This window comes from Musa acuminata, chromosome BXJ1-3, assembly GCF_036884655.1.
Source record: "Musa acuminata AAA Group cultivar baxijiao chromosome BXJ1-3, Cavendish_Baxijiao_AAA, whole genome shotgun sequence".
NCBI lineage: Eukaryota > Viridiplantae > Streptophyta > Magnoliopsida > Zingiberales > Musaceae > Musa > Musa acuminata.
The window spans coordinates 45162634-45175923 of NC_088329.1; the positions used below are offsets into that span (position 1 = coordinate 45162634).

Consider the following 13290-nt stretch of genomic DNA (forward strand, 5'->3'; position numbering starts at 1 on the left):
GGATGCCACCCGAGATCCCCGACACTCGAACCCCTGAACCGAGCCACGACGGCCCCGAGGCCACGGCTTAAACAGATGCCCCGCCGCATCAAATATCACATTTGATCTTTTCGGAGAATTTAAGTCATTAAATTTGATTCCACCTAAATTGTTGGGATTAGTGGTCTAACAACACCCACCCACACATAAGAACAAGTGTCATTAAAATAATCATTTCATCATATATACGATCTCAAATAATAATCAAAGCTCCATTTTTGATGGAGATAAGATGAGATGAGATGGAACTCATCACACAATCTCATCTACAATAATTGATGAGTATGATTGGGCTTCCGAACCCTGTCATCGTGCTTATCCTCTTCCATGCATTCGTATCTCTTTCACATCGAACATATTAGTCATGTTTTATGAGTTAAACATAAGTCATGTTTAACTCATATTAATTAATTGAAACCATAATAATAATAATATTAGTCATGTTTCTTAGATAATTTTTTATTTTTGTTATACGTCATATTAAATTTTATAAAAATATTTTGTGAAAATACAATCCATTTTTAATATTTAATTAATCTATTTCGAAAATCCAAAAATATTTATTAAATACCTACAATTATTGTGCATCCCACGTGGCCATAAGAAGTCGCTTCCTTTCCATCCCACGCGGCGGCCACGAGCGTGTCCCGCAACAGGTAATTTCCACTCGACAGGAAGGCCGTAACGCCATTATAATACACATGCGAGCATTTCATCATACGTTTGAAGCGCACCGAAGAGTCGTCCCCAACCATCTCACCTTTGACTCGCGACGAGTCGGGATAGCGTTCCCTTCTTCCATTACCGACGCAAAGGCGCCATGGCTCCAAGCCCGGAGCGCAGGCGGTGGCTGGCCGTGGTTCTCCTCCTCTGCTCCGGCTTCGTCTTCGGAAGTCGGTCGGCCTTAGCGGAAAGGCCTCTTAGGTCCTCCCTTGTTCAGGCAGCAAGCGGCGGCAGCTTCCGCGAGAGAGACGTGGAAGATGACACGCTTCCCCTTCGCAATCTTGCCCGTTATCTCTTCGACAATGGATCCCGCGCTCATAATTGGCCAGTACGACACCTTTCCCCCCCTTTTGCCCCCACGGAATCTTCTTCTCTTCTGCTCCGTCTTCTCGTAGCCGTGCAATAGAATTTGCTGTTGGGATTGGAACTCACAGGATCTGGAGCTCGGGTGGAGGGTTGTGCTCGGATCCGCGATTGCGTTTGTGGGGTCTGCTCTCGGCAGCATTGGCGGTGTGGGTGGGGGTGGCATCTTTGTGCCCATGCTCGTTTTGATCATCGGGTTCGACTTGAAGACTTCTGCGGCCATCTCCAAGTGTAAGCGACAGCAGAAATTTTGGTGTTCCTGTTCTCCTTTCAGCCATTCACACTTGCCCTTTTTGTTTCCGGTGCTAATTAATGTTGAGCTAAAAAGCACCAAATTGTCTTTAGGCAGCTGTTTCCACTAAGAATTGGTTGATCGGATTCGTTGCCACAGACAATGCAATGATGTCTTCTCACATCTTTTGTAGGCATGATCATGGGGGCTGCAGGATCTGCGGTTTACTACAATCTAAGGTTTCGACATCCTACATTAGACTTGCCGATCATGGATTATGACCTTGCACTGTTATTCCAACCCATGCTCATGTTGGGCATTAGCATTGGGGTTGCCTTCAATGTCATCTTTGCAGAATGGATGATCACCGCCATCCTCGTCATCCTATTCCTAGGTAAAATCGACTCTTCTAGCTTATTTCATTCCCATAGTCACTGAATTCGACTCGAGGGTATTTCTGCTTTTAGATAATTGTTCTTGTTTATCAAGTGTCAGGAAATAAGCACCTACGCATTCTAAATTCTTATGTCTTTCTTGCCTGAAATTTGCTTAGCTGCTGAGTAGTCTCACGTACTTTGGTACCTTCTAATCTGAATCTTATTTTATTGAAAATAATTCCTTAGAAGTGCATTCACAAAGATTGCAGCCACAACCAAATTCTTGCTACCTTATGTTTCCAGTCATTTAACATCTCGTAAGGGAAAACCAAAAGTTTCTTCATCTTACCTTAGTTTCGGTCACGAGAAGTTGCTTCCTAACACAAATGCATCAACTTTATATGTCCTCTTAAACTCCATAAAGCTTATTTTCTGCTCAACATAAATCTCGTGAAACAATGGCTTTCAGCTCCAACATATACTAACTAAAAATGGTTTGCTACTCGGAGGTACATCAACCAAGGCATTTCTAAAGGGTCTAGAGACCTGGAAAAAGGAAACTGTGCTTCTGAAGGTAAGTGTCCCATGATTACTTTTTTACTTCTGAAAATTATAGTATGCACCTTCATCGAGATAGCTACTGGAAATCCTTTACTTTAGGATGCAGCAAGGCATTTGGACTCATCAACGAACCTGAAAGGTGAGTAGGATGCACTTTCAAAATGCCAGATTCAATTTGAGGAATATATGCCTCGTTTTGACACCAAAGGCATAACTGGCTCCAAGAACCTTGGGGAACCAGTTATACGATAAGTCATGTGCACTCAGTGCAATGCTCAATACAAGTGAATCGATCAGATTTCCTTTGCACTGTCAGATGGACCAGAACTGGAATATGCGCCGCTCCCAGAGGGACCCCTCGCAAATGAACAGCCCAAGTCTTCAGCAAGTGGGGCAGTTTTAACCATTGTATGTAATAGATTAAGTAATCAAGAATCCTTTTCTATAGCATCAGCATTAGCGAAGCCATCATTGTCATCTTAACTGTCTGAACTTCCTTACAGGTACCTATCAAGGAAAATATATACGTGAAAGAACTTATGTTGCTTTTGATTGTTTGGGTTGGATTTCTTGTCATCCAAATAATTAAGGTGAGAGCTTTGGAATACATACATCTCTACTTTTAAAATTGCTCTCCTATACTCGCATGCCTTATTTTTTCTTCCCTCCTCCCTCTTTTTGACTAATCATGAGCTTCTTTGTATTTCTATACAGACTCATGCTGTAATATGCTCTCCAGAATATTGGATATTCAATTTCATGCAGGTAAAGCACTCCACCTAATGTATGCTAGTTTCAATGAGTGCTAGTCAGCGTTTCATATCTGAAGTAAAGCTAGAATCACTTGCTTCCTTTCGTTGGTAGACACACATAAACTTCATGTTATAGTTTCCATCAAAGAACTTCATGATTGATGAAGTCAACCAATGCATTGTTGGTCATGTCATGCAATTATTCTGACAAGTTGCAAGAATGAGAAGAAAGGTTTTGATGTTATTGCTGCATTTTCACTCTGAAAAAAAAAAAATCCATAACGAAAAAAGAACCTAATGCCACATCTGAAATATAAGCCACTGGAAACTGGTGTAGGCTTTACTGGGGCCTATGACAATTAGTCCTTTTCTTAAATGTCTTCAGATGTTTGTATTTCTTCTCAATTTCCAACTAACATGTAAGTTGTAGAATGCTGAGAGCTTCAAGCTAAAACATTCTCTTGGAGTTCAACAACTTAATTTTACCATAGCAATATCTTCTACCGCTTTGAAAGATTCATCTACTTAAGGTGCTGAGGCTGAAATTTTGTTTCGTGAAGGTGCCAATTGCTGCTGCCTTAACACTTTATGAAGCTATCTGTCTTTACAGAGGGAAGAGGACAATTGCCTCTACTGGTAAGCTGGACATTAACTTGAGAAACTTTATGAAGCTGTCTGTCTTTACAGAGGGAAGAGGACAATTGCCTCTACAGGTAAGCAGGAAATGAACTGGAGACCGCACCAGCTTGTCTTCTACTGTTGCTGTGGAGTTATAGCTGGGGTAGTTGGAGGTCTTCTTGGGCTCGGAGGAGGATTCATTTTAGGACCCTTATTTATTGAACTGGGGGTTCCTCCACAGGTTTTGCTCCTTCCCCTAAGCTATGTAGGGTTGATGACAAGTTTCACATGTTTCATTACATAGTTAGTGAAGTACATCTCGATAATGTCATGAGACATAATTAGGGGAACATTTATTGGCCAGCAGTTTACCTGCGCCTATAAGAGAAAACATGATATGAGTATTTGACATTAAGTATATAGCTCCACAAATGTTTAAAAGAGCGAATGAATTTGAACAATTTCCGATGATAATATTCTTCATATTAGTTGATGTAGTGACTTGATCTTGGAGAATCTTATCAGTCTGCGTCATCGAGGATCTCAATTTCTTAAAGACGTCACTGTAATCTGAAATCTTTTCTGACTTTAAACCAATTTCTATAAGAAAAATACAAGAATTTATTCTCCTGCAGTAGGTTACACGCTCGTCTTCTGCTAATATCATGCTCCTGTGCAGGTTGCCAGCGCAACATCAAACTTTGTGATGGCATTTTCTTCTTCCATATCCGTCGTACAGTACTACCTACTCGATCGCTTTCCTGTTCCATACTGTAAGTAGTAACGATCACGGCACCTCTATTTATTCATCGGCGAACAATCTAACCGACCGTGATGCTGCAGCTGCATACCTGTTGTGTGTTGCAACACTTGCTGCCGTCGCCGGTCAGCACATGGTGAGGAAGATGATCATTCTGATAGGCCGAGCATCACTAATCATCTTCATTCTGGCATTGACCATCCTTGTCAGTGCGATCGGCATAGGTAATGACGGTGGAATTAATTATATCCTAGCGAGGTTTATGAAACAATATGGTAACATATTCCCACCGCAGGTGGACTTGGCATAGAAGATGTAGTGGGGAAGCTTGCGAGGAAAGAGTACATGGGTTTCGAAAACCTGTGTCTCCAATCTTCTTAGCTACATCTGATGGTATCTTCGATGCATGTTGACTTGTGAGTTCCTCAGTCAACTTTGGTGCTTGTAAATTTGGTCAATGGCAACTGAAGCCTAGCTGTTTGATTGTGATTATTCTTCCATATAAATCCTTTGATATCTTATGCTGGATGAATCAAATGTGGTATTCTGAAGGAGAGAAAACAGGTTTGGTTGTCATCTGTGTTCCAACTAAATTACACCTCTTTCTTAACAGGTTAAGAAGATATGATCACTCAATCATATACTTAAGATTCATGAATCAGTGAATCAAAACTTAAATGTAATCTGACTTTTATTGCATGAAAAAGAAAGAAAACACTTTTCTTTCCCACTCGAATAACACTTCTCTTATTTAGGTAAATTTATTTGCCACAAAGCAAAAACAACAACGATTCCATTGCCGGGATTTGAACCCGGGTCGCCTGGGTGAAAGCCAGGTATCCTAACCGGACTAGACGACAATGGAATGTGTTGAATGAAGCTTAAATATCTCTTATTTATGTTGAATTATAGATTCCAAACATTGAAGGCTGCAAACAAACTCCCTTCTTATTGTTCCTCCCGTTATTGATGGTTCGCACTATAGCAGCAGTGTCAGCGCCACGGACAAGACGAAGAGGCGGTCCGCCCTGACGGCTGCACGCGATCCGACGGCGTCGGGGCTGTGGCACTGCTCCTCGGGCTGGGTTGGGCGGCCGTCTGCACTCGTATGCGGTGTCGCCCCCGGTACGCACCTCCCCGTCGTCGCTGCAGGCGGTGTCGACCCCGTCGTCGCTGCAGGCGGCGACGGACTCGTGTAGGAGCTCGAGGCGGACTTGACGAGGCCGGCGTCGTAGTTCATGGTCTGGTCGGCTCGGTAGAGGCCGAAGAAGCGCTCGGAGGCGGGGCCGGGCTTGAGGTCCTCGTCGTAGAGCGCGAAGATGTAGGTGTCCACGGACCGCCCGGGCATCAGCGGCGTCCCCACCAGGGACCGCAGGTGGGCCACCAGGTTCCCGGTGAATGCCCTGGCGTTTTCCACCGTCGTCCCCACCTCGTCCGGGTCCCCCCGGTAGGGCCACCCCGTCTCCGCCACCACGATCTCCACCCCCGGGAACCCCAGCCCGTCGAGCGCCGACCGCACCGCGTCCACCTGCGCGTCGAACATGTTGGTGTACATGAGCTTCGACCCGGCGTCGAACCGGCCCGGGTTGGGCTGGAAGAGACAGAAAGCCAGCGTCTCCGGCCGCGGGTCGCTGCGGTAGGCGAAGAAGGGGTAGGGGTTGATCATGAAGGGCGACCCGGTGTCGCGCAGGAACCCGAGGATCCCGGTGAGGTCGGCGGAGAGTTCCGGGCGGAAGGCGCCCGAGGACGGGGGCTCCGAATGGGCGAGCACCGACATGGTGTGGACGGTGGAGACCTTGACGCCGGAGGCGGCGACCGCGGAGCCGAGGTTCCGCATGGCGGGGAGGAGCTGGGACGCGAGGGCGGCATCGCCGGAGTCGAGTGCCTCATTGCCGACGGCGACGAGGGAGATGGAGGTGGCGGGGACGTAAGGGAGGACATTAGCGGCGGCCCAGCTGGCAGCGGCGGATGGGTCGGAGGCGAGGGAGGGGATGTCGGCGTTGGGGACACCGAGGACGAGGGAGATGTTGGTGCCGGATAGGGATCGGATGATGGCAGGGTCGGCGCCGTAGAGGCGGAGCTTGGAGATGGTGGTCGATTGCAGGAGGCTTGCGGTGGCAGATGGCGGCGGGAGGTTGTCCGCCACCTGCCCATAGTTGACCCCGATGAAGGACTGCGACCCTGCAAAGACTTTAGTTAGTAAAGTACCACCATCTTATTTCGTGAAAGCATTAACCGGCGCTGCACTTACTTGCGGAGAAGAAGGCGAGGAAGAGCACAAGTACGAGGAGCAGACGACGCCACTTCTCCATCCCGAGGTGGAAACGTAGAAGAACGGGAAGAAGGAAGAGATCAGATCGCTTTGCAGGCATTGGAAAAGAAAGAATGCGTGCTCATGCGGGAAGGTTGCGAAATTACTATGAATTAAAAATTTGCATGTAATGGAGAAGGCCTTTCGACGTTCAAATCAGTGGCGTCGGAAGATTCCAAAGGTACGATGAACTCAAGTTGCTGCTTTACGGAGGTATTCTTATAATTAGTTTGGGTAATTATATCACGTAGAATCATCAATCGACGACATATGTGTCGAACCCTCGTACAAAGTTTGGTTATCGGAGGCTTATGTCGATAACGTTGGCACGTTGATGTACGAAGGAAGAGTAGTTTGTCCGATGTATTGAGTTGATAAGGTTTGACGTAAGTATCGAATTGTCGTTTTAGAATTCATGTAACGAGAGGTTTGATTGGGTCGATACGATAATTTAAAATCAAATATTTTATTGAATCATAAAATAAACTGAGTCAACTATTAACGATGTTGTTGTGGAGGCATTTTGCGCGATAATTCGCATGTACTAAACTAAAAGGAACGTAAATCTGTACCTTAGACCTAATTGCGATTGTTGATACACATCATTCTATTCTATTTCTCCCAACAAGATGGAATCATATGATGTAATGCTTAGAAAATAGATATTTTCAAAGATTTTAATCTAACATAACACAATCGACAATTCTTATTAGTAAGAGGAGGAAAACGGATTCGGATCAACAATTGTACCACGTAGACATTAATCCAATATAAAAAATCGAAGGAATATTCTATTCATGTTGTAAAATATTTTTCTGAATTAAGCCCACTATAAAAAGCTTATCGGGTCAATCACTATAAATTCTAAACTCTTGATTTTCATCACTCGACTAATAGAACGTCGAAAGGATAATATCGACCTCAATCTTCGTGTAGGTTAACCACCGAACATCCTCAACAATCAAAAGAGAGTTCCAGTACTATTATTGGGCATGCAATGCAAACTTGAACTGTAATGATAGCGTTATCTAATCATCACCGACGCTCATCCTATCAAACCTCCTTTTTAGTGATGTTATGATTCACAACAGCAGCCATTAACGCTGCTTGCAAGCCCTCCTTTTCTTCACCTGTAATAATAACTATGGCTCCCTCCGCCCACTACTAACTCGGAGTCTGAGGCTTGAGGAGGCCGGTGGGTGTTGCTTTCACTTGTTCTCTTCCACTCTCTTCTTCTCCACAGCTTCGGATTCGCGACCGTGTGGCTGTCAATCATGCATGCTGTCGAAAGGACTAGCAATGATCCAACTCATGATCATAACAACGATAATAACATGATGAGCAAAGAACCGTCGCAAGTCCGTAAACAGTGGTGGAGATGTCCGTAAGTTCATTTGTTGCTTTGGATGCTGATCACACGATCCAATTCATGCAGCCAAGCCGGTCAGCATTATTATCGCATGCTTCTCACGGAACATCGATCGAACACTTGCCGTGCGTCTTTAATCTGCCCGAATGCGTGATTGACTTCCGTCCACACTCCCTTCTCTTCTTCCCGGTCTGCAAATAATTGAAGAGAGAGTGAGAAGGCGTGCTTGCTTTGGTTTGGGAGGGAAAGCGACACCATAAGCCGAAGCGAAAGCTTGCGACAAGTACCGCGCTTGTCAACTTCGTGGTAGCTAAGCGACGACAACTTCCCGCGGTATTAGACCCGCCTCTCCACTATGCGTTTGTCTTCCAGCAGCGCCATCAATCGCTCAGGTTTGCCGAGTCGACTCGGTTGCCTTCCGTGCCAAGTTTGCCCTCAACCGTCGCTTTCGTTGGGCCATGTCGGTCGGAGGCGGAGCGCAGATAAGGCTGCGCGTGCATCAGCTTTCGTGCGACGCCACGAGCCAACGGTGGGATTTGATTCTCGCAACGCGGACGCGGTCCCGCTGCTCGGTCTGCTGGCTTTGGCGTCTCTTTTTGACCGCGACTCGGAGGGGACGGAGGCGCGGGCCATTAATTGGGACGCATATATTTGCACCGTTGGGAGCGAAGACGAGGATTCGTGGGTCGAGTCGTGACGACGGTGAATGAATGGGTGGAGGGAAAAATAATCATTAATCGAAACCTCAGAAAAGAATGCCGTCGCGGGGCCCGCCCACCAAAGTATCCGACGGCTTTCACCTGTGGCGGTGACGTCATCGTTGTAGACCGTGGGGTTTTTTGGTTGTGGGCGGTGGGGGGAGCCGTTCCCACACGAGGCACGGAGCTGCGGCGGCAGCAGCAGCGCGGGCCCCGCGGCTGGGTTGATGTGGTGTGTGCGTTGGAGCACCCACCCGCAGTTTTCAGTTTCCTAGTCACTGACATTAGCTGACGTGGATGATTTCGTTTGGCGATAGTTGGAGTTGTCTGTCTGGTCGAGTTCAAGGCGTCCGTAGGGTCCCGCCTCGTAAGAGGTGAAGCCCGCGTGGCAGATCGAATCGGGTGGTGTCGCGTCACTGGGACCGTGGGGGAGCACGGCGAGAAGGCGACACGTCATGCATGGCGCAAGTAACCATGCACCTGCCCCCAGCTCCCGAAATGGTGGACCACGCCCAGGTCAAGCAGGAAACAGGGTTCTCACCCACACTTTTCGTGCCACGATAGGACTCAGCGACTTCCATACCTCGGCATGGTGGGCCAGCGTGGGCCCCGCCTCTGCCGGCCCTGGGCCTTAGCATTCGCCCCCCTCCCGTTCTCTTCCCTCTCGCCTTCCATCGCCCTCGGTCAGTCACCCAAGGAAAACCACCCTTTTTATAAAGGCCACCGGTCCAACAACGCTCAAAACCTTCACTTCTCCCTCGCTGCTGCGCACACCACTCCCTGTCGACTCAGAATAGCCTGACATCAAAACTCCTCCACCTCTACATTTCTATCCGTCTTGGACTCTTCGGTGGTAGCTCTCCTGGCTCCAGAGAAAGCATCTGCCCACCGAAGAGTCCAGAGCTCGCACGTCGGAGGAGGGGGTAGTATCGGTTGCTTGACGTGGGGGAGTCGAAGAGGATCATGGCGTATATGTGCGCGGACAGCGGGAATCTAATGGCCATCGCGCAGCAGGTCATCCAGCAGAAGCAGCAGCAACAGCAGCGCCAGCAGCAGCAGCAGCAGCAGCAGCAACAGCAGCAGCTGGTGGCTGCCTCCGTCAATCCCTTCTCCACGAACCCCCCACCGTGGGGCTCCTCGCACCAGCCCCAGCAGCACATGACCGACCACTTCCCCTTCGTCATCCCCGACCCGGCTACCACCTTCGCCGATCCCTTCGCCCCCGATCCCGTCGCCGGCTTCGCCGCGCCCCCTGGTGGCGGCCACCTCGACCATGGCCCCTTCCGCCTTTCCGACTTCGGCTCCTCCGCCTCTGCTGTGGCCGCCGAGTTCGACTCCGACGAGTGGATGGAGAGCCTCATCGGTGATTCCCCCGCCGAGAGCTCTGACCTCATGGGTGACCCTTGGCAGGGCGCAGCCGGCGGTTCAGGAGCCCTCTTCGCCGACGCCTTCCCCTCCTGCTCCACCGATTTCAGCCCACCTTCTCCCCCCGCATCCGCGTCGGACCTCAACCACGTCCTCTTCTCCGAGCACTGCGAGATCGCTCCTCTTGCACCGGTCCAGCACCTTCACCAGGCCGCCGCCGTTGTTGCCCTAAATCGGCCTGGACCGACGGCCCACGCCCCGTCCTTCGATCCGCCGGAACTAAACAAGAACTCCGGCGGAGCCGCCGTAGTGCGAGATCAGGCGCCGGAGAGCAGCGTCTCGTCGCAGCCTCTCTTGGAATCCCTTCTCGACTGCGCGCGGATCGCCGATTCCGACCCCGATCTCGCCGCCAAATCCCTGATCCATGTCAGAGAGTCCGCTTCGGAGTCGGGCGATCCGACGGAACGCGTCGCCTTTTACTTCGCCGAAGCTCTCTACCGTCGCCTCCATGGAGCTCAGAGGAAGCACCACTCATATCCCTCCACCGCGGCAGCCCCGCCGTCGTGCTCCTCCTCGTCCTTCGATTCGTCGCCGGAGGACTTCACCCTCTGCTACAAGGCCCTCAACGATGCGTGCCCCTACTCCAAGTTCGCCCACCTCACCGCGAACCAGGCGATCCTCGAGGCCACCGAATCGGCGGCGCGGATCCACATTGTAGACTTCGGGATCATGCAGGGAGTCCAGTGGGCGGCACTCCTCCAGGCCCTCGCAACCCGCCCCAGCGGGAAGCCCTCCAGGGTCCGGATCTCCGGCATCCCGGCGCCAGCGCTGGGAGCCGCCGCCGCCGCGTCTCTCGCCGCCACGGGAAACCGCCTCCGCGACTTCGCTGCGCTCCTCGACCTGGACTTCGAGTTCGATCCTATCCTCACCTCCATCTCGGAGCTCTCCGCGTCCACCTTCCGGGTCGACCCGGAGGAGACGTTGGCGGTCAACTTCATGCTCCAGCTCTGCCACCTCCTCGGCGACTCGCCCGAGCCGGTGGAGCGCGTCCTCCGGGTGGCCAAGTCGCTCGGCCCCCGCGTGGTGACGCTGGGCGAGTACGAGGCGAGCCTCAACCGGGCGGCCTTCCTGGAGCGCTTCCGCACGGCGCTGGCCTACTACGCGGCCGTGTTCGACTCGCTCGACCCGGCGATGCAGCGCGACTCGGCCGAGCGGGCCCGGGTGGAGCGGCTCCTGTTCGGGCGTCGGATCCTGGGCGTGGTGGGTCCGGGCGACGAGCAAATCCGACGGGAGAGGATGGAGGCCAACGCGGAATGGAGGGCGGTGATGGAGCAGTGCGGCTTCGAAACCGTGCCGCTCAGCAACTACGCGGTGAGCCAAGCCAAGCTTCTACTCTGGAATTACAACTACAGCTCCAAATACACCCTCTCGGATTCCGCCCCGGTCTTCCTCTCGCTAGCTTGGGGTGACCGCCCCCTCCTCACGGTTTCCTCGTGGCGGTAATCATCAACCAAAACTCTGACCTCTTTCGATTAGGAATCTATTTGCCTCCTTCCCTCCACTGTTTTAGTCGAATGTGTGGGTGTTTGTTTCGTCATACGACTGTTAATGGGACTAATTTGTTTGGTTGGTGCCGTACTAATATGTAAAGATTAGGATTGGAACACTTCAGTGACTCGATTGAATTGCCTGTAATTTGAGCTGATCAAAGAGGAGGGAGGGTACCTGTGGAGTTGCTGATGTGATATTACATAAGATTGAGCAGGAAAAAGACTGCGCCGATCTATTCAAAAGCAGTAGGAACTGCGTTGCTTTTAGTACATGGGTTGTTCGAAAGGTGGGGAGAGGAGGATTGAAGGGGATAAGAATATGAGCCCATGATCCAAACCTTGCTTTTACAGTGGATGACCAGAGCTGCATGATTCATCTTTATCTGTCGAATACAGAAGAAAGGTACAATGCAAATATGCCTATTCTGTTCATATCGTTTGGCCCTCTCATTCTTGCTTGGTCTAAAACATGTCACTCCAAATACGCAAATGGCACCCTTTTTTTTATGGTGTATTTTGCAAGGGGCGATCGGAAACTAGAACAAGTGAAGAAGATGAGGAGCCACTGTAGCGCATGTACTATATCCCTCGAAGGTGTGCAGCCCGAGCCAGCAGCTTCTTTCGATTGAATGGGGGCCCGAGTTGGATCATTTTGGGGGCAAGACTGTTCAACCATTGGTCATACTCTCATATCCAGACGGCTTTTCTCGACACGGGGGGGGTGCGTGGTCATACTTGTGTTCCATGGAGCTACAGGACCAGAGAGTGGCTGCCAAAACCATCGTCTCTGTACGGCTAGCGGGCGAACAGGCAGTCACCCACGCACAGGGAACTGATCCAAGCGGCAGAGGGCATGTGGGCTGTCCCATAACGCATCCTGCTCAGCCCCCGCAAACAGTCGATCAAATCTGTCGTCCAACTGTGGACCTGCGTCGGCCCTGCCTCCTCCAACGAGTTAAAGCAAAAGAGGAAGAGGGGAAGGAGATGGTGTTTGGCAGACGGAAAGGAAAGAATGGGTGGGTGGGACAGAGGGAAAGGAGGAGGAGGAGGAGGGCAAGCGGACGACCACAGCACCGCCATAACTGTTGGTATCAGGGATCGCAGGCCCGCCCCAGAACAAAAGGGGTGGGTGTGCCTCCCGCTGCCGGCGCCGGGCGTGCTGCTGCGCCATTCCGCACCCAGCGGGCCACCGTGCTGTCCGCCCGGGCTGCTTGTGCCAGTAATGGGGCCTGCCATTTTTGGCTCACTGTTTGCAGTATTTACGTCTTTGGCTCGGACTTAAAGAGAATGCTGGCTGTTTATTTCTTTCATTATTACGTGGTGACACGTTTGAATGATTTATGGTTTTTTTAACTGAATAAAAAAATAACAAAGCAATTTTTTTTAAAAAAAAATATTTATTATTTTCTTTTTAATTTAAAAAATTATTCATAATTTTTATCACGAAGGTTGCCACCTCACTCCTCTAAGGGATGTCACCTTTCATAAGACCCCTCTGTATGGGGATTCAATTTTATTATTACTCTCTCGTTGTTGGCCTAGTCACCCCCTTCGATTTTTGACACCAATTGT

The 13290-nt window shown here is 50.0% G+C and overlaps 3 protein-coding genes, 1 long non-coding RNA gene and 1 other non-coding gene across 5 annotated transcripts; 2 read left to right on the forward strand and 3 right to left on the reverse strand.

The window, feature by feature from the left end:
* Positions 1–753: 753 nt before the first annotated feature.
* LOC135634600 (sulfite exporter TauE/SafE family protein 3-like) lies at positions 754–4946 on the forward strand. Its single transcript, XM_065144999.1, has 13 exons — positions 754–1090; positions 1197–1356; positions 1551–1751; positions 2244–2308; positions 2395–2434; positions 2612–2703; positions 2799–2885; positions 3010–3060; positions 3608–3683; positions 3761–3906; positions 4345–4438; positions 4509–4649; positions 4721–4946. The coding sequence occupies exons 1-13, from the start codon at positions 860–862 to the stop codon at positions 4804–4806; spliced, it is 1470 nt and encodes a 489-aa protein (XP_065001071.1). The 5' UTR covers positions 754–859; the 3' UTR covers positions 4807–4946.
* Positions 4947–5216: 270 nt separating this feature from the next.
* TRNAE-UUC (transfer RNA glutamic acid (anticodon UUC)) lies at positions 5217–5290 on the reverse strand. Its single transcript has one exon. It is a non-coding gene; the product is annotated as a tRNA-Glu (tRNA).
* Positions 5291–5300: 10 nt separating this feature from the next.
* On the reverse strand, positions 5301–6811 carry LOC135634603 (glucan endo-1,3-beta-glucosidase 7-like). Its single transcript, XM_065145007.1, has 2 exons — positions 6677–6811; positions 5301–6606 (listed from the first exon to the last, which is right to left on the reverse strand). The coding sequence occupies exons 1-2, from the start codon at positions 6795–6797 to the stop codon at positions 5405–5407; spliced, it is 1323 nt and encodes a 440-aa protein (XP_065001079.1). The 5' UTR covers positions 6798–6811; the 3' UTR covers positions 5301–5404.
* An 876-nt stretch (positions 6812–7687) lies between these two features.
* LOC135634605 (uncharacterized) lies at positions 7688–9403 on the reverse strand. The gene is made up of 2 exons (XR_010495404.1): positions 8393–9403; positions 7688–8296 (listed from the first exon to the last, which is right to left on the reverse strand). It is a non-coding gene; the product is annotated as an uncharacterized LOC135634605 (long non-coding RNA).
* Positions 9404–9546: 143 nt separating this feature from the next.
* LOC135634595 (SCARECROW-LIKE protein 7-like) lies at positions 9547–13028 on the forward strand. Its single transcript, XM_065144986.1, has 2 exons — positions 9547–12121; positions 12242–13028. Exon 1 carries the CDS (start codon positions 9767–9769, stop codon positions 11669–11671), a length of 1905 nt encoding a protein of 634 aa, XP_065001058.1. The 5' UTR covers positions 9547–9766; the 3' UTR covers positions 11672–12121; positions 12242–13028.
* Positions 13029–13290: the final 262 nt, after the last annotated feature.

Bases quoted from the DNA above. Each gene is read 5' to 3' on its own strand.
- LOC135634603 (XM_065145007.1), bottom strand. From the start codon at position 6,797: ATGCCTGCAAAGCGATCTGATCTCTTCCTTCTTCCCGTTCTTCTACGT. The intron at 6,607-6,676 runs GTAAGTGCAGCG...AAGTCTTTGCAG, and splicing joins CCTCGCCTTCTTCTCCGCAA to GGTCGCAGTCCTTCATCGGG.
- LOC135634595 (XM_065144986.1), top strand. From the start codon at position 9,767: ATGGCGTATATGTGCGCGGACAGCGGGAATCTAATGGCCATCGCGCAG.
- LOC135634600 (XM_065144999.1), top strand. From the start codon at position 860: ATGGCTCCAAGCCCGGAGCGCAGGCGGTGGCTGGCCGTGGTTCTCCTC. The intron at 3,907-4,344 runs GTTTTGCTCCTT...GCTCCTGTGCAG, and splicing joins AACTGGGGGTTCCTCCACAG to GTTGCCAGCGCAACATCAAA. The intron at 4,439-4,508 runs GTAAGTAGTAAC...GTGATGCTGCAG, and splicing joins TCGCTTTCCTGTTCCATACT to CTGCATACCTGTTGTGTGTT.